General features: G+C 36.6%; 2 protein-coding genes across 14 annotated transcripts in view; both read left to right on the top strand.

Moving 5' to 3' along the window:
• The window catches only part of N4BP2L2 (NEDD4 binding protein 2 like 2), a 61,436-nt gene extending 43,705 nt beyond the window's left edge, over positions 1 to 17,731 (top strand). For 9 of the 13 annotated variants that reach the window (XM_081549221.1, XM_081549230.1, XM_081549233.1 and 6 more), the window contains 4 exons: positions 9,571 to 11,330; positions 13,845 to 13,930; positions 15,511 to 15,561; positions 17,571 to 17,731. In XM_081549221.1, coding sequence (XP_081405347.1) covers positions 9,571 to 11,330; positions 13,845 to 13,930; positions 15,511 to 15,534 — 1,870 coding nt within the window. In that variant the 3' untranslated portion in view covers positions 15,535 to 15,561; positions 17,571 to 17,731. Of the gene's footprint in view, positions 1 to 9,570; positions 11,331 to 13,844; positions 13,931 to 15,510; positions 15,562 to 17,570 lie in introns of those variants that run through there. The other 4 variants (XM_081549226.1, XM_081549228.1, XM_081549227.1 and 1 more) reach the window with 2 other exon arrangements.
• Positions 15,529 to 19,027, top strand: part of N4BP2L1 (NEDD4 binding protein 2 like 1) — a 30,506-nt gene continuing 27,007 nt past the window's right edge. Inside the window, exons 1-2 of the mRNA XM_081549237.1 lie at positions 15,529 to 15,561; positions 17,571 to 17,727. The gene's annotated coding sequence lies outside the window, so the exon portion shown is untranslated. The remainder of the gene's footprint in view (positions 15,562 to 17,570; positions 17,728 to 19,027) is intronic.

Here is a 19,027-nt window from a genome sequence, read left to right on the forward strand (position 1 = left end):
AGCAACAGCCTGACCCTTTTTCCTGGAAGATTCCAGACCTCTGAATTCTTTCTGCCTGGGTTTATTGTACATTTTCAGTTTCTGAGCCACTGTCATAGGGATATATGCTTATCTTCAACCATGGAAGCATTAATACATCTCAGTTGAGGCTACTGGAGAGTGTTTTCCTGCTTAGGCAGGGTGAAAAATGAGGATTTACTCTGATGACAAAATTAAATATTGCACTTCCCACGTATTTGTGTAAGTCACCAATGTGTGACTCAGAGACAAACAACAGCCTCCATTAATCTCGTGGTAAAATTTTTCGTTCAACAGCAGCTCTAAATCACAAGCACTGTGCTAAGGACTGAGGGAGCAGCCGGGAGCAAAATGGATAAAACTTCACAAGAAGTCAAAGAAGACAAATCAATTATACTGTCTGTTAGATGGAAATAAGTGCTGAGGAGAAAAAGGAAGATACTAAGGAGGGCCTGGCCTGGGGTAAAGGTGTTTGGGTTGAGAGTTGGGAGGGAGGGGTGGCTGCAATTTTAAATACAGGGGACAGGATAGGCCTTACCTGAGAAGTGATGTTTAAGCACCTTAGTTTTCCTAATTTTGGTTTAAACAGCTATTAAGGGAATTTTTAAACAACATGAAGTCCAAGCCTTTGTTTTTTAGTGTTTTATTGTGATGATATAACAAAATATATTTTTCTTTGTGAATAGTGGGTGTTTGTGAAGTAATGCCATTAGTATAAGTTGTTGTTCATTAGCAGTGAAAATGAACTGCAAGTATTTTTTAAAAAGAATTGCCCAAATCTTGGCAATTAAATTAGATTTGTAACAGAGGAGAAATGTAATTGATAGAATTGGAGTTAGTATCTTAGAATATTGAACTCATTTACCTTATTAATTATGGACTTTATGCATGCAGCAGTGTGATCTTGTCAAGGGGAAATAAAAAGACTTCTGTATTTGAAGCAATCCCTTTGCAGTAATGAGAATTTACTTGAAAAGGTGTTAGAAGATTTGGAAATTAGCTACTTCCCTTGGAGAATTTAACTTTCAGGAAAATGTTTTAATCTGATATATCTTAAAATATATGCTGCTTTATATCTATACATTTTTAAAGAATTTGACTAAGGGTGGACATAACAAAATCAATGTACTTAAGAAAAATTAGGTTTTAATTTTGAGAATTTGCAGTTATTATAGGCAGTAATAAAAGCATGTCAAGAATTAACTCAAAGTGAAATCTTTGAGATAGAAAATGGAAATAGGAAAATTAATACACTATACTATAATTTGAATTGGAATTATTCTTGTTCATGACTATTGAAAATGTAGAGAAATCACCAAATAGTGAAAGAGCTTTTTTTTAAAAAGATAGTTATTAACAGTAATTGCTGAGTCTTACTAGCTAGAACTGAATTTGCACACAGGCTTTTTTGTGTGTTTGTGGGGGGTGGATTAAATTTATGTTAATTAGTCAAAACATGTTCAGTAAATCCATAAATGGATTTGTTATTCTAGAGTAAGGCTTAAATATTGAGAAAGCACTTTTGTATGTTTTTTCTCTTTGCTTTGCCTAATTTGGTTACTGAAGAAAGCCTTTATTTATTTTTCTACTACAAAAGTAGTACATCTTCAGTATAGGAAATTCTGGACATACAGAAAATCACAATGAAATCAACCTCCATAGTTCACCACCATTAGTATTTTGCATATTCCTGTGTTTTTAAACATATGTGCATATTTTAAAATATGTAAATATGCAGATACATCAGACCTTTATCATTGTGAGATTTGTAATTTTGACAGCTGTATAGCATAATTTATTTTTTTTATACACAATAGTTCGTACCTCTTAATCCTCTACTCCTATGTTGCCTCTCCCCCTTCCCTCTCCCTACTGGTAACCTTTAGTTTGTTCTCTATATCTTGATTCTGCTTCTTTTTGTTATATTCACTAGTTCTAGTTTTTAGATTCCCCATGTAAGTGATGCCATACAATGTTTGTCTTTTTCTGTCTGACTCATTTCACTTAGTATGATACTCTCCAAATCCATTCATGTTGCTACAAATGGCAAGATTTTATTCATTTTTTATGGCTGAGTAGTATTCCATTGTGTGTGTGTGTGTGTGTGTGTGTGTGTGTGTATATATATCTGCAGTATGTCCCTGATATTTGAATGAGCTCTGTTCTGAGAGTGCATTCATACGTCTGTTTAGTTTGTAAGTCCAACAAAGTTAGCCCAAGTACCCCACTAACACAATTGACTGTATAGTACTGTACTGTAATAGGTTTATAATATTTCTCACACAGTAATACATTAAAAAAATTAATCTTACAGTAACTTGAAAAGTTTAGTAGTACAGTACAATAGCTGGCATATAGGGGCTGCCATTGAGTGAACAGGCAAGAAGAGTTACTGACTGGAGGAGGGAGGGGAGGTAGAAGATGTTCGAGCTGAAGGAGCATCAGCTATAGGAGGCGGCAGGCAAGCTGCAGTTTCACTCATGCCTGACATTGATGGAACGCACATATGCATCTTTTGAAGTTTGCAACTTGGAGGTTCATGTGTAGGGGACTCACTGTATATAGCACATTGTCTTTATCCATTCATCTGTTAATAACACTTAGATTGCTTCCATATCTTAGCAACTGTAAATAATCCTGCCATGAATGTTGGAGTGCTTGTATTGAATTAGTGTTTCTGGGTTTTTTTTTGGTACATGACCAGGAGTGGAATTGCTGAGTCATACGGTAGTTTTAGTTTTTTGAGAAACCTTCATACTGTTTTCCATGGTGGCTACACCAGTTTACATTCCCACCAACCAGTGTACCAAAGTTCCCTTTTTTTCACAGCATTGCCAGTGTTTGTTACTTCTGTCCTTTTTGATGGTAGCCATTCTGACAGGTGTAAGGTGATATCTCATTGTGGTTTTGATTTGCATTTCCCTGATGATTAGTAATATGGAGCATCTTTTCAGGTGCCTGTTGGCCTTTGCATGTTCTCTTTGGGAAATGTTTATTCAGTTCAGCTCATTATTAAATTAGATTATTTATTTTTTATATTGAGTTATGTGAACTGTTTATATATGTTGAATATTAACATCCCTTATCAGTCATATCATTTGCAAATATTTTCTCCCATTCAGTAGGTTATCATTCAGTTTTATTGATGGTTTCCTTTGCTGAGCAAAAACTTTTAAGTCTAATTGGGTCCCACTTGTTTATTTTTGCTTTTATTTCCTTTGCTTCAGGAGATACAAAAATATATTGCTACCATATGTCAAAGAGTATTTGCCTTTGTTTTCCTTTAGGAATGCTATGGTTTTCCAGTCTTACATTTAGGTCTTTAATCCATTTTGAATTTATATTTGTATATGGTGTTAAAAAAAGTTTTAGTTTCATTCTTTTCCATGTAGCCCTCCAGTTTTTTCAACACCACTTAATGAAGAGATTGGCTTTTTCTCCATTGTATATCCTTGCCTCTTTTGTCATAGATTAATTGACCATAAATGTGTAGGTTTAAGGAATTTCCAGTTTCTGGTGATGTATTGGAGGAAGAACCCAAAGAAATCTTCAAAGTGATAGGAGTGCAAATTGTAGGTTTTTGTGACTTTTAAGCAAAACTTTATGGTTATCCTGCCTAAACTTGATTTGATAACAATTGTTTAGTACTTCATCTTTATTGAGTCATTTACTTCAATTTAATTTTTTATAGAAACTTCCATTCTTGTACTCATTCTACTGATTGACATAATGTTTAATCAAACTACATAACTGTAGTACAATTATGATTATTAGTATAAACAGACTTGGGAGTAAATTCCTCTGACTCCTTGTAAATATGCAGCCCTAAATAATGGGAGCAGAAAGGTGTGGTTGTACTAGAGAACAGCCATCTAGCTGCAAACATTTTGTGTCATTGGTATTAGTTATTCTATTCTGCAGAGGCAATGGAAAGAATCTGTCAGTTAGGTAGAGGTCATTTAAGGGCATCCATATTAATCTTTACAACTCTGCAAGAAGGTAATGTTATCTCCATTTCAGAAGGGAGACCTGATTTACCCAAGATCCCCCTTCTAGCTTATTACTGAATCAAGACTAGAACCTGGACCTGGATTATTTCAACTACAGTCATTCCATAAAGCTGTGAGACCTCTCTTTTAACTGAGTTTTACTTCATGGATTGCCCATGCTTCATGAATTAGTATATAGACTTCTGCAATAAGAAATAATATTTCCATCTCCCTTAATTATTTTCCTCAAGAAGAACATGAAGCAATAACTTTTTTCTCCCCCAGCTTTGGCTATATCTGGATGTTCTCTCACCTTTGTCTTCAGGTCACAATTCACTTGGTGAGGTTAACCTGCCCCTGAGCAAACATTATCTTTCTGATTCTTAAAAGGTACACTCCATCCCTACCCAGGAGCTTGAATTCTAAGCCATTATCTAAAAAGCTAAATCTTATTTTCAGAGATATGTCACCATTTGTTCTTGTCTTATTTCTTCCTTTCTTTTTGAAAGCTACAGCCCATTCCTCCAACTCTGCTGATTTCTTCTCCATGACTAACTTATATTTCATGATGCTTCTTTTCTTTTAATAGTGCCATTCATCCCTAAATGAATCACCATGAGTGCGACATAGGTTTGATGAGCCTTTTACACTTTATAAATAAATGTGTATACTGACTAGGCACATCCAGTGCATATACATTCTCAGAGAAGTTATCACCACCATCACCACTTCTCTTATCTTCCACATGCTTCACAAGTCCCTGTTACTGGTTTGTGTTTTCTTTCCAGAAGGCCTGTTCTAAGGACTGGGACAAGTGTGGTCACTAGACAGAGTTTCCATGGTGTGGAACCAGAACAAGTCTCTGACATACTTCCTTGTAGAGTTAGTCTGATTTTCATACTTTTTGGCATTGTATTTTTTTATGAAAATTCCAATCCTTAAGACTCCTTGGATTAAGTTTTAGCAAACTGCTTTAATAAATTGCCCAATCTCTCAGGTTTTAATAGTTTATTTTTGTAAGCCACCTCTTTCTTTCATGATCCATGTTAAATTCTCTGCAGGCATCATGAGTTTTCATCACTGGTAGGTTTCTACCATCCTTTCTCTAATTAGATATCAGATTGTTCAGTTCAGTTCAGTTGCTCAGTCGTGTCCGACTCGCTGTGACCCCATGGACTACAGCACGCTAGGCTTCCCTGACCATCACCAACTCCCAGAGCTTACTCAAATTCATGTCTGTTGAGTCGGTGATGGTGTCCAACCATCTCGTCCTCTGTTGACTCCTGCCTTCAATCTTTCCCAACATCAGGGTCTTTTCCAGTGAATCAGTTCTTTGTATCAGATGGCCAAAGTATTGGAGTTTCAGCTCCAGCATCAGTCCTACAATGAGTATTCAGGACTGATTTCCTTTAGGATGGACTGGTTGGATCTCCTTGCAGTCCAAGAGACTCTGAAGCGTCTTCTCCAACACCACATTTCCACAGCATCAATTCTTTGGTGGTCAGCTTTCTTTATAATCCAACTCTCACATCCATACATGACTACTAGAAAAACCATAGCTTTGACTAGACGGATCTTTGTTGAGAAAGTAATGTCTCTGCTTCTTAATATGCTGTCTAGGTTGATCATAGCTTTATTATCAGATTATAATTCATTTAAAAAAACATAAGAACTCATGAGGCATATTAGAGAAACCCTCATCTTTTCTACTTTCTAACTTCTGCTATAGGGACGGATTAATTTGCTGGTTAAGATTCTGAGCTGAAATTTGAGGCAATTGATTCAGCACCACTCCCTCCAAATCCATACCTTGCACAGGCTTCTGTGTATCAGCAAATGGCTTCTTCATCCTTTCAGTTGTTCCAGCCAAAATCTTTGCAGTCATTATCTTTTTTTCTCATACTCTAACCAATTGATTTTCAACTCTAGCATGTCTTTCCTTCAAAATATATCCAGAATATGATTACTCTTCACTACCTCTACCCCATGACAAATGAATTAACTTCAGGAGGAGCCCCTGTGTCCATCAGCCTATCTGAGTTATAAGCCATCTACTCTGTTCTTTCCATTTCTCATATAAAATCTTGACATAAAGTCTGATTAGCAAGATGGGTCCTGCTTCACACTACCTTGTCTCACTTTCTGTTGTTCTTTATTTGCTTTGATACATAGAGAGAAAAAAGAAGTCTCAAGACACTATTAGGTTAGTGATAATATGAGTTGAGATCTCAGAACTGCTTCTAAGAAAAGGACTCAACTCTTACCAGTTGGGTATCTCTGTTTATGGACATGTGAGAATTTAAAGATGAGAGAAGGAGAAAGAGAAGGAAAGTGTTTTTGTAAAATTCTCTTTTTAAGTTGAGGGGCAATTTTGTATAATGGGTAAAGAATATAGAATGGAGAGCCAGTGAGCCTTGGTCTGAATCCTGCCAGTAGCCATGTGACCCTGGGATTTTTTTCCCAAGTTTTATTGAGAAATAATGACATATATCACTGTAAATTTAAGATGTACAATAAGATGATTTCATTTACATACATTGTGAAATGATTACCACAATAGTTTTAGTTAACATCCATCAACTCATGTAGATACAATAAGAAGAAAAAAATTCTCTTTGTGGTGAGAACTCCTATAATCTACTTTCTTAACAGCTTTCCTGTGTATCATACAGCAATGTTAACTATAGTTACCGTGTTACTATGTTAAATCTCCAATGCTTGCTTATTGAATAACTGTAGGTTTGTACCTTTTGACCACTTTCCTCCAATTCTGCCCAACCCGAATCCCCACCTCTGGTAACCACAAATCTAACCTCTTTTTCTATGAGTTTTTCTTGTTCATTTTGTATTAGATTCCACATATAAGTGAGATCATACAGTATTTGTCTTTCCTTGTCTGACTGATTTCAATTAAAGTCTTAAAGGTTCATCCATGTTGTCACAAATGGTAGAATTTCCTCATTTCTTATGACTGAATAATCGTCCATTGTATATGCCACAACTTCTTTATCCATTCATCTATTGATAGGCACTGGTTTCCACGTAATGCTTCTGTGAACATGGGGTACAGATATCTCTTTGAATTAGTGTTTTTATTTCCTTTGGATATATTCCCAGAAGTGGAATTGCTGGGTCACATGATAGTTCTATTTTTAACTTTTTGAGGTGCCTCCATGCTATTTTCTATTGTGGCTGCAGTACAGAAAATTCTGAAGCTTCTCTTTGTTTCAGTTGCCTTTTTGAGATGGGAGTAAAACTGGCATTTGCCTTATTACATATGGTTGTTAGGAAGATTAGGTAAGTTTGTACATATAAAGGAATTAAATAATCTTAATACAGAGTAAGTGTGCATTAAATAGTTTTTTTTTTTTTTTAAAAAAGAAAAAAGCCAGTTTTCAAAGTAGCATTGTGGACCTTAGAATTCCTGGTGGCATAAGGAGCTATAAACATTTTTGTGATGAACTATATATAGGAACCCATTTCTGTAGTTTAGAGTTCTCCTTCCTTGTGCAGTAGAGAACTGTTTAAAGGGACAGTGGCTATACATGAAGTGCATTCGACTCCACGGAGTCACAAGGCCTGGAGTGAATCTTAAGTCCATTTAGTCCAATAAATAAGGCAACAGCAAACACTCTTTCTTTTATACCATTTAGTCCAGTAAATAAAGCAACAACAAACTTGACTCATTCTTTTCCTCCTTGCCCTACAACAAGATGGTGCATGTTTGGATGAAGACAGAGGAATTTGTTTTCAGAACAGCAGACTAGTCTGCAGTGTACATTTTACAACTGACTGCACCGTAGACTTCAACTAGACCTTTCATTGGAGTCTGATAGAACTGACCATAAAGCAGAGTTACTGCCAAAGTTGCCATTCTTTACTCCACATTCTTTTTATAGAAACCTCATCTTAACTGCTTCTCAGAATTGATTGTCCTTAATGTTCTTTTTTATATTAAAAAAATTTGCTTTTAATTGAAGAATAGTTGATTTACAATCTTAATGTTCTTTCTAAACCAACATCAAGGAATATGTAAACAAAGGCAGCAGCAATTAGTTAACAAAGAATGAGGTATTCAGGAGTCTTGCCTATTGAAAATTGCCCCACAACATGGGATGGAATAAATCAGGCCAGAGGCTGGGGTAGTTTTAATAAGCTCTTTTGTCCAACACCCAACCAAGTTGACTGATTTCTCTTTTCCTCATTATCTTTCTCTACTTCAGTGTTTGTTTGCTTGTCTAATTGTTTATTTTTCGTTCCTCTACCTGGGATTTTTTTTCCCTCAGCTACATCTGTTGTCCTTCCTCCACTACATTTTACTCTTTCCATCTGTACATTGTGGAAGAGAAGATAACCAAACCTTTATATTTTAAATTAGAATATTTCCTAAGTCCTCTGTTTTTCCCTCAGGATCTAAGATTGCTTTTAATTAAGGGGCACTGTGAACTTTTAGTGTGCTTGATGAGAGCACCACTGCTCGTTTGGGTAGAATAAGTTTTCACTTGAAACTGTCCCTGGCATTGCAGGATAGTTAACACCCCTGACCTCAGTGCCAAGTGCCAGTGACCCCAAAATGCCTTCCCACATTTCCACACACCCCACAGAGCAGTGGTGGAGCCTCTGATTTAGAACCACTGCTTACTAAGCTATTAGAAGCATATCATCCCAATACTGAATTTGGCTGCTCATCATCAGCTGTTCTTTACAATTTGATGGAGCGTCTTAGTTGCCAAAGTTTTTATGACTAGAAAATATCTGCTACTTGAGCCATTAAAGCTGTGTCATTTAGACTATATCTGTCACTTTTCAAAATTCAAGATGTTGGGAAAAGTAAGTTGTTTATTAGTGCTTTTCAGTGCTTAGTCACTCAGTCATGTCTGACTCTTTGTGACCCCATGGACTGTAGCCCACCAGGCTCCTCTGTCCATGGGGATTCTCCAGGCAAGAATACTGGACTGGGTTGCCATGCCCTTCTCCAGGGGATCTTCCCTACCTGGGGATCAAACCCAGGTCTCCCTCATTGGAGGCGGATTCTTTACCATCTGAGTTACCAGGGAAGCTATGTGTATGTATGTATATGTATATATATATATATATATATATATACACACTTCATATATATATATAAAGTATCTTAAGGAAAATATTAGATTTTCATTAAGTTATTTGTTTATGAAATGAGTTGTAACTTTCTCAAAGTGTATTCATTTTTAATTTAGAGGATTAAAGTTTATAGCTCAGTCAGTAAAGAACCTGCTTACAGTACAGGAGACCTGGGTTCGATCCCTGGGTCGGGAAGATTCCCCTGGAGAAAGAAATGGCAACCCACTCCAGTATTCTTGCCTGGAAAATCCTATGGACAGAGGAGCCTGACGGGCTACAGTCCATGGGGTCGCAGTAGTTGGACACGACTTAGTAACTAAACCACCACCATAGTACAAACTGCACACACACTTTAGAATCTCTTGTACTAATGATTTATAAATCTGCACATTGAGTATAAGGTTTTAGCTTATATTGTTATACAAATAATTAAGTTATAAATTTCTTTTTTATATTTCAGAGAAAGAGATTTGAAGAAAACTGGGCACAGGTTCAGCAAAGCCAGGAAGAGAAACAGAAAAAGAAGTAAAAAGCAGAACAGTCATAATAAAATCATGGAGGAAAACTCATTTGAAACCTTAAATTATCTTACACCAGGAGATCAGGACCCATCTCAGAGTGAAGAGGAAGACTTAGAAGAGACCAAAGGGGAATCAGAGCGTTCCTTCACTGCTAGTCTGAGAAATGAAGTGGGAGATTTTGTGAATGTCCATAAGAATAAAAGACAGGAAGACATAAATTCTGAAAACAGTTTGCCAGATGTTATGTCTGTAGTTGAGTTGGACAGTACACCAAAGAACTACCTCCCTGAAGATAATGATGACTTGTTTCTAAGTTTGTCACTGATGCCAAATGAAAGCTCTATTTCTTGTCCAGCAGTGACTCAGAATCTTTCCTATGTAGCAAGTGATGACTGTTCCATCACAGAGGTAGAAAAGCGTATTGAAAATAGGAATATCATGACATTAAACACCCAGGACAAATTTGTTGAAGCCCCATGCTCATTTAGGCAGAAGGGAGAGATGGTAGATGAGAGTCTCCTGAATGAAACAAGTCCGTGCCATCAATATACATCCAGAACATCAGATAAAGTTTTAAGAAAGGAACAAGCAGTAAATACAACTAAAAACAATAATTGGGCTTTTTTCTCAAATGATTTGTCTGATGGTGACTTACAGTTGGGCTCTGATAGACAACCTTATTTTGGTAGCTGGCCTGAGGGGCCTCATAAGTTTATATGTGAACAGAGACCAAAGAAAGATAGACGGCAAAAGCTGGCGCGTCCTGACAGCAGGGGGCAGTTGATCAAATTGATCTCCACTTCGGAAGGGCCAGGAGATAGTCCAGAAACATTGATAGAAGAGAAGCTATCGATAGAAAACGAAGACTTGTCATCTCCAACTGAGAATATAGATTCAGTCATAGAAACAGAGACAAATATCTTTAAAAGCCACTTTTTTAAACTGGATATCTTGAAGAGTACCTTACATTCAACAGAGAATAAAAAGAGGAGGCAGAAAAGGATTTTCAGTTTGGCACCAAACTTTAACTTACTGGGACAGAGTCATGCCAGTGTAAAAGAAATGGGGAAATGTGACTTGTTAACAGAAAGCCATGGGCTAAAAATTATTTTGGAAGAAGAAAAAGATGAAATTTCAGAAATAAATAATGAAGAGAATAAGCAACACATTATGACCTTCGATCATCATCCATCGTGGTTTTACTTTGACATTTACTTTGACATTGTCAAAGAATCTCTTCTAAATGTTGGTGGACAATTTTATTCTCATTATCTGCTATTTAATAGAGTAAGGCACTCTGTGTATTTTTACAGAAACCCCATTCCTTCTCTTATGCTACAGTATCCATCTAGCTTTTGGAAGATATCTTTTTCAGGCAAGAAACTGTTTTCGACTTTCAACTCTCAGAGGAGAGTAGATGATAAACTAAATGATGTAAGGTTTACTTCTTCAGAAATTTTAAGTAGCCAGCCTGACACTTTGTACTCTTTTGTGGTCACCTCTGATCTTCACTCCTTAAATGAAAGTTTTGGTGAAAAGCTAAAGACATGGGAAGAACCTAAGCCTTTACAGTTCCTACAAACTGAGGATAACCAAGATTTAACAAGCCCTGACTACTTTGATTCCCTTGAGCTACCATTATCACAGGAGTTTGCCTTTCAACTAGTAAAGCTTTTTGGATCTCCTGGAGTTCCAGTGGGTAAATTGAGTTTATTTGGTACACATAAAAAGTTCAATTTAATATATGTGAATAATTTTTGAGGTGTTTCTACCTCCTGTTAGTGATTTCTTGCAATTAACTGATCTTGCGATGCTTTTCAGAGGTAGAAGTGGAGGATGTATAGCAAATGGTGCTTGATGGAGTCAAGCCCCCACTCCCACCGCCAGGTCAACCAGTAGTCTGAAATGTCTTTGAGCATGTTGAATACTTGGACTCTCAATTTAAACAGACAATGGGAAGAATGAAGAATGAGACAGGCTAACAGTGATTAGTAACAAATAGAGATGGACTGCTTTCTTTTTTTTGGAAAAATCTTTCTGCTTTCTACATTTCCCTTGTTTGGCATATGACCCTTTCTCATTCACCATTGGGCTTATAGATGTGAGAATAGTAAAATGATGGACAATGAAAATTAAGTGATGAAAAAATACCTGAAATCAGTTTAATTTTTAAAGACTATCTGAGAACGGTACTGAAAAGAAGGTTAGGAAGGAGTCTGACTGGTTGACTTACTTTTTTAAATATTATAAGTAATATTATTATAATATTATAAGTAAATATTCTAAGTAAATTTCCTCTAAATAATATGCCTATTTAAGATGCTGAATATCTTAAAGAGTAAGTGAAGAACATATCCCAATTTTTCCTTGTCTGTAAGTCAGTTGCACATGTTAATGATTTCATGCAATTGTATGTCCCCTTCCTTGGGAAAAGAAGCTGTAAGAGCCAAGAAGTAAAGCTCCAGTCCCTGCATCCAGTATCTTCCTGATACTCTTTTTCTTCTGCACCTACCATTGAGCCTGGGGTTCTCTCACGCTTTAACTTCCAGTGGCTTTTACTTTGCTCCTGAGCTTCTGCTGTTTTCCACAAATTTGGTTAACTCAGCTCAGACCCAAGATTGGTTAAATGTCAGAGTCTGAGGACTCACAACTATCAACGTGTTCTGGTGTCATTACCATTTTTGTAAACTTTGTGAATAATCACATCATTACTGTTTGCTGCCATTTTCTATCCTCCTAGATGCACCAAAGAAACATACCAGTTTTAGAAATTAAGTTGCATTTGCTTTTAAGCCAGGAATCTTATTCCAAAGTTCATATTCTGAAATTGTATGCAAAATTCTTTGTGTCATTTTGTGCCATTTTTCTGGGAGAAAGTCCTTAGATTTTATCAGGTTCCCAGGGATGTCTGTGACCCCAAAATGTTAATAATCACTGCCTTAGATCGGCACCAGAAAGCATGAAGGCACTAGTGGGAAAAGATTCTAAACCTCCTCCCCTGAATGCACAATACCATCACAATCAACAATAATGATCCAGCATCCATTAATTAAGCTTTGGAAAGCTTTTTAGAGGAAATAGACCTCATTCATCAAGTAGCTTACCTTCTAAATGGGGAGAGAAGACTAACACAAAACAAAATTATTGTGCATAGAAAATATAAATGATAAGCTTATGAATATTGTATGAGTGAGGTTAGCTGTGCCAAAGGGATTGTAGAAGAGAATATGGGGTTGTGGTTTTGTCTGGGATGGCTCCAAATGGGAGTGAATTGTAAACTGTGCTTATATCATACAAATGTGACTTAAAAGAAAAACAGAGGGAAAGAATTTTACATTTGGAAATGGGGTATGCTTGAAAAATTCTTGCCTGGCTAATCCCATGGACAGAGGGGCCTATCAGGCTACACAGTCCATGAGGTCGCAGAGTAGGACCTCTTTGTGAAATGAGGTCTGAGCACGAGCACTGAAATGACAGCACAAGCACAAGATGCTTCAAAAGGGAAAGGAGAAAACTAAGTGGAGGCTATAACCCAATTCGTTTACAGCCGAAGGTTGAAGGAGCAAAGCTCTGGCGTATCTATGGCCTTGTCAGTAAGACAGGGAGCTTGAATTCTATTATTGGGAAGTCTGTAGAAACAGTAGGATTATATAGTAACCATATATACACCTGAAGAAACAAAGCTACTCATGTTACTAGGGATGTGCAAGTGTAGGAAGAATATCTTGTATGGTTTAATTTGGCTGATTTGTTTAAATCAGTGTGTGGACTTGCTTATGAGTATCTTAATTGTGAGGATTTTTCCCACATACACTCTTATATGGAAGGAGCAATTAGCAAGAAGACTGAACTTGCTGTGCTTGCAGTATTGTATACAATGTCTCAGGAAAGGATGCCTACCTGAATTTTATGCCCTTTGACAGCACCACTTGAAGCTGCTGATGTGTATATATTTGTATTTACACAAGAATGTGAACTAAGATACATATCACTTTACATATATACATAAGCATTTTTATTGAATCTGGGTAGTGTTTGCTAATAGGAATCTGAGACAAACCAATTCCTGCTTTAGCTGTCACTGAAATATCTTCAAAACCAGGCTTTTATCATTATGGAGGTCTAGATATCATGTTTGCATATCTTCATATTCAGGGTAAAAATATGTGTGACAGGAGAGATGAAATTTGTTCTCCCTCCCCGCCCCCCACAGAATCTTTGTTGCCAGAAGACTGTGTGGTTCCCCTCGACTGGAAGACACTGAAGATGATCTACTTGCAGTGGAAGACGTCAGTAGAGGTATATTTTTATGCTTTCAAAGATCTTTTCCAACTGGTTTCTCTTTTTTTATTATTAATTTTTAATGCAATTTTTAAAAGTTACTTTCCATTTATAGTTATTAGAAAATATTGGCTATACTTGTGTTGTATAATACATTCTTTTAAAATAATTGTATTTATTTATGTATTTATTTTTGGCTGCTCTGGGTCTTTGTTGCTGCATGTGGACTTTTTCTAGTTGCGCAGAGCAGGGCCTACTCTCAAGTTGCAGTGTGTGGGTTCTCATTGCCATGGCTTCTCTTGTTTCACAGCCTATAGGCTCTAGAGTGCAGGCTCAGTAGTTGTGGCACACAGGCTTAGCTGCTCTGCAGCATGTGGAATCTTCCTGGACCAGGGGACCAAGCCCATGTCCCCTGCATTGGTAGGTGGATTTCCAACCGCTGGACCACCAGGGAAGTCTGTATAATACATTCTTGAATTTATCTTACACCCAGTAGTTTGTACCTCCCACTTTTCCACCTTTATATTGCCCCTGCTTCCCATAACCACTGGTTTGTTCTCTGTATCTGAATCTGCTTCTTTTTTGTTTTGTTAATTAGTTTGTTGTATTTTTAGGTTCCACATATGATGTTGTATAGTATTTGTCTTTTCCTTTCTGATTTATTTCACTTAGCATAATGCCCTCTAATGGCTTCTTAAAAAAGAAATCCTATTCATCAAATGTAACATGAAGAGATACATCCCTTGTATTAAATTAGAGAAAGGATGTATGTGAATGGTTGGATAATGTATGCATGTTTCTTTCAGTTAGTCCCAGAGAGAAAATTGCACTTAACTTCCTAATGTCGTTGTAGTGTAGGCTGGTATAAGGGCCAACTGTGGGTGACTGAGGTACCTGTTTTAGGAGAGTCATTTATTTTTATTTACATCTTTTTCTTCTGTCCACCCCACAATCTTGTTATAATAGAGTAACAGTACAAATTAGATTCATATTTACTTAACTTGGAAGCAACTCATTGTTGGTATGTTCTAGTGGTCCATGACGGTTCTGACAGGCTATTAATTTTCCAGGCAGCTGGAGGAGGACTGGCTGAGAAGATTAGAAAGGTAACAGAGACTCTCGAAAAGCCAGTCCTCTGTATCATGTAATGAAGAGAGGCTGGAATTCTATTTATGTTAGTTGGTAGTTACTTCAATGTGTCCAAGGGCAATGCTAGAGGTACATTTTGAAATAAATAGTAAAATCAAGGTTTAGGGAACCATTATAGAATTATATGTTCAGGATAGTAGGTGTTTCTTATCTTTTCAAAGAAACACAGCTGTGGGAAAAGTAGATTCGTTTGTGTGCTCAGGTGGTAAAACCAAATACATTTAAAAAAATTTATTTCTCCTCATTTGCATGGAGACCTTGTTGCTACCTAAATACATACACACACACACAAACACATGGATACTTTAAATGTTTAAACTAACATTTGTATTTATTAGGTTTCTTTCTCATTTGGGGAGTGTTCCTATGTGAGTTAAATGATGGTGCAAAACTTAACCCCAGTGCCATATATTAATCATTATTATATGTATTTTAATTATAATTTCTAGAAAAGACGGAAGAAGATTGGTTAAAAAAAAAGAAAGAGAATTCCTTGAACTGTAAGTACAACTTATTCTGGAGACCTGTATATGATCAGAAGGAAATTATTATTATTATTATTTGGTTGTAATAGCTCATATGTACAATTGAAGAGTAAATACAAAAAATGTAGTCTGTTACCATAGCAACCCTGTATGCTGTTGCACATGTGATGTGTTTATTTCCTTTAAACGTAGATCTTTTTGTGAAATACAACAAAGCTTAAGATGTTGCTACCAAATTTATTTTCCAACTTTATTGGTTAGAATATATTTTAGAACATTCTGTCAACACATAGTTTATGATGAATTCTCTTCCCCACCCCCCCACAGACTGATATGTGATGAGGGCTTGGAATTAGGGATATAGGTTATATTTAAATATTAAAAGATTCTCTAGGAAAAGAGGTAAAATATGTAGACAAATGCATGTTATATTTTAAACTTGACACAAACTTGACATTAAAATAAACACATTGCACTTTTTTTGCAAATGCCTAAATTATGAGATAAACACAGCTGCTACTATTTCAGTATATATCTATCTGCATTTGATAAGAATTGAATGTACTCTGCATTAACCATATGTTTTCTCTTTTCATTATAACTTATTTCTAAGAGTATTCTGCGTTTCTATTTATCAGCTAACTAGAAACGCACATATACCCAGTAAAAATATTTCTGTTTGTTTTAAACAAGGTTCTGCTGAAAGAAGGGGAAAGACTCAAGATTTGGGAGAAGAGATTAGAGATTTAAAGGAACCACTAGAAAATGTGGGATACATAGAGGAGGGGAAGAGATTTCAGAGGAAGGATATGAACAAATTCATTCATTTATTCAGCTAGTGTTTATTGAGTTGCCTCAGTTTAGACATTTTTTACACACTGAGGATGTAGCAGTGAAAACATTTCTAGCCTCATGGAGTTCATGTGAGGACTGAAGTTAGGAAGCGAGTGTTTACCTTTCCCCTCAATGTGACACCAGGATAAACAGCACACAATAAGCATGGGCATATTTGGCAGTGGCTAATTCAGCAGGTCTTTTCTATCTGCTGATTTTGTGTCAAGGGCACTTTATGAACCATACTTTTGATTTTTGTGTTCATCTTTTACATTCATGCTAAACTGACTACCCTCTGTGAACCTCACAGAGCAGGCATCCCTAATTATTAGTCTTCTCTTGTTGGGGAATTTTATGGGTGCTGTAGTTATGTACAGGATTTTTATAATTGTAATGAGAATGGGCCTTTTGGTTTTGTCTTTGGCATAATGATCAGTGGGCCTCAAGTGGTAAACAGAAATTTAAAAAGAGGGAAATAGCAAGAGAATGTGGTTGGCTCTTGGAGCCTCAAATCCTCTTCCTGCTGGTGGCCAGAGTGTTTATACTGCCTCACTTCTTTAAGGAGGTAGGGCAGCCTTCTGGAAAAAGGATGGGTTCCCATCTTGAAGCTCCTGCCAACCAGCTATGTGACCTTAAACAAATTGCCTTCTCAAAGCTGCAATTTTTTCACCTGAAAAAAAATAGGTTTATGATACTAATCTGTCATGGGGATATTAAATGAGGATTACATGAAATAACTTGTGCAAAGTTTTTGAAAAATAATAGGTTCTTAGTAAGGGTTAATTCCCTTCCCCTGAGTATCTTTGTTGGTTGCAGCTTTGATTTGAAATGCTCCTGGAAGAGCAACGTTTTGACTTAATAAACTTGTTAACACATTTGCATGAATTAAGTGTATTTATTTTTAACTTTACAGTGTAAAAAGCTGGATCATCAGGGAATGGGACATAGACCAGGTTTTGATTTAGAAATAGAAGGTTGGGCAAAATCCAGAGGACAGGCTGTTGAATGAAGCAAGACCAGGCAGGGTGTGGGGGCTGTGGGGACTGTGGAATTCTGGATGCCGGTTGGCGGGGGTGGCACATCAATAGTCAGGAGCTTGGGAAACTGATAACAAACTCCATTCCTGTCACCATTCTGTCTGGACTTGTCTGGGCTTGTGTTTGTTTGTAGTTGAATTCTCCATCTTCCAGGTACTGTTGAAGATCCTGATCATCAAGAAAGAGAGCTCAGTGCCAACCCGAAGGATAATGTAGAGTGATATAGGCATTGGACTGAAATTGGTTTGAATAATCTGTTCAACTATTTTGATCAATTTCCTGAATACTAATAAAAAACTCAGCAAAAGAGGTAATAACTTGAAAAGTTTATTATCTAATTTTGAAGATATTTGCCCTATTTTATTTCATGAAGAAAATAAGACCCAGGAAACTTGAGTAGATTATTTTTAAAATTGCATCAGAATAGAAGGATAGGCCCCTTTATCCAAATGTGGTTCCATGATTCCATTTCTAGAATTTCAAATCCAGAAAGCTCTGAAAACCAAAAGTTGTTTTGTTTCTTAAATGTCTGGCATTAAAATTCAGTTGGCAGCAAAATTTGACCTAAACAGTCAGGTTAGTTTTACTCCTTATTTACCCCAGTTAGCGTGACTTTTCAGACATTGCACTGGAGAAATATTAATGTGTTTAATTACCAGGGGTGCCCTAGACCCCACTCAGAACTTTCTGAATTCTGAAACAATTCTGACCTAAAGGATTTTGGTTAGGGGTTGTGGGACTTGCACTATACTACAGTAACTATTATTTTTATTATTGCTATTATTTTAGTTTAATTGTACTTAACAGATTTCAAATATGAAGATTCATATTTGAAAAACAAGGTGTAATTTCTCATTACTCAACATGTAGGCATTTAGGTAATCCCTCTGTTTTCAGAAAAGGAGCATTGCTTACCTTATCTTACCTTCTACTCCTCTCATCCTGTTTTATCTTCTCCAGGGAATAAACCTCCAGGCTTCTCTAGAGGGCTGGCAGCTGCCTGACTGTGTGGATGTTTGTTTCTTAAACAGACTTTTAACTGACTTTCCTGTTTAGAGCCCCACCTCCAGCCCTGAATTTTCCAGTTCCTGAAATTTTAGGGGTTATGCAGAGTAAATGGTATTTCTTCTTGGCTTTCTATAATTTAAGTTTTGTTTCTTAATTGTTTTTCCAAATTAGTTAACACAAGGCCTTTGGCTTTCCAGTTTTTAATTATTTTGTTGCTGTGATCTTTTTTCTTACAGTTTATATTAATACTTAAAAATAATAATCATATCCCCCATTCTCCTAACCCCCCCCCCAAAAAAAAAAACCCTTTACATTCTCCTGGGGTTTCAATGAGAGAGTGGAAGCTAACTATTTGTATTTCATCTACTTGGTTGGGAGTTGAATGTTTTATTTAAAATAGCTCAACATTTTCCCTAGTTCATTTTGTACAGTTTCAGTTTATCTTTCTACTAGACCATAAGTCTGACCCAGACAGAGACCAAGGTCTCCAGTGTTTGGCTGAACTCCGTGAGATCTTGCTCTCTGTGCAGGCTCCTAGTGCTGTTGTGAAACTGGACTCACCTTTGGCCTAGGATGGGATGATTTCAGACAAGAGATGATCA

This window comes from Giraffa tippelskirchi, chromosome 12 (genome assembly GCF_054371585.1).
Source record: "Giraffa tippelskirchi isolate mGirTip1 chromosome 12, T2T-mGirTip1v1.2.pri, whole genome shotgun sequence".
In the NCBI taxonomy this organism is placed as follows: Eukaryota; Metazoa; Chordata; class Mammalia; order Artiodactyla; family Giraffidae; genus Giraffa; species Giraffa tippelskirchi.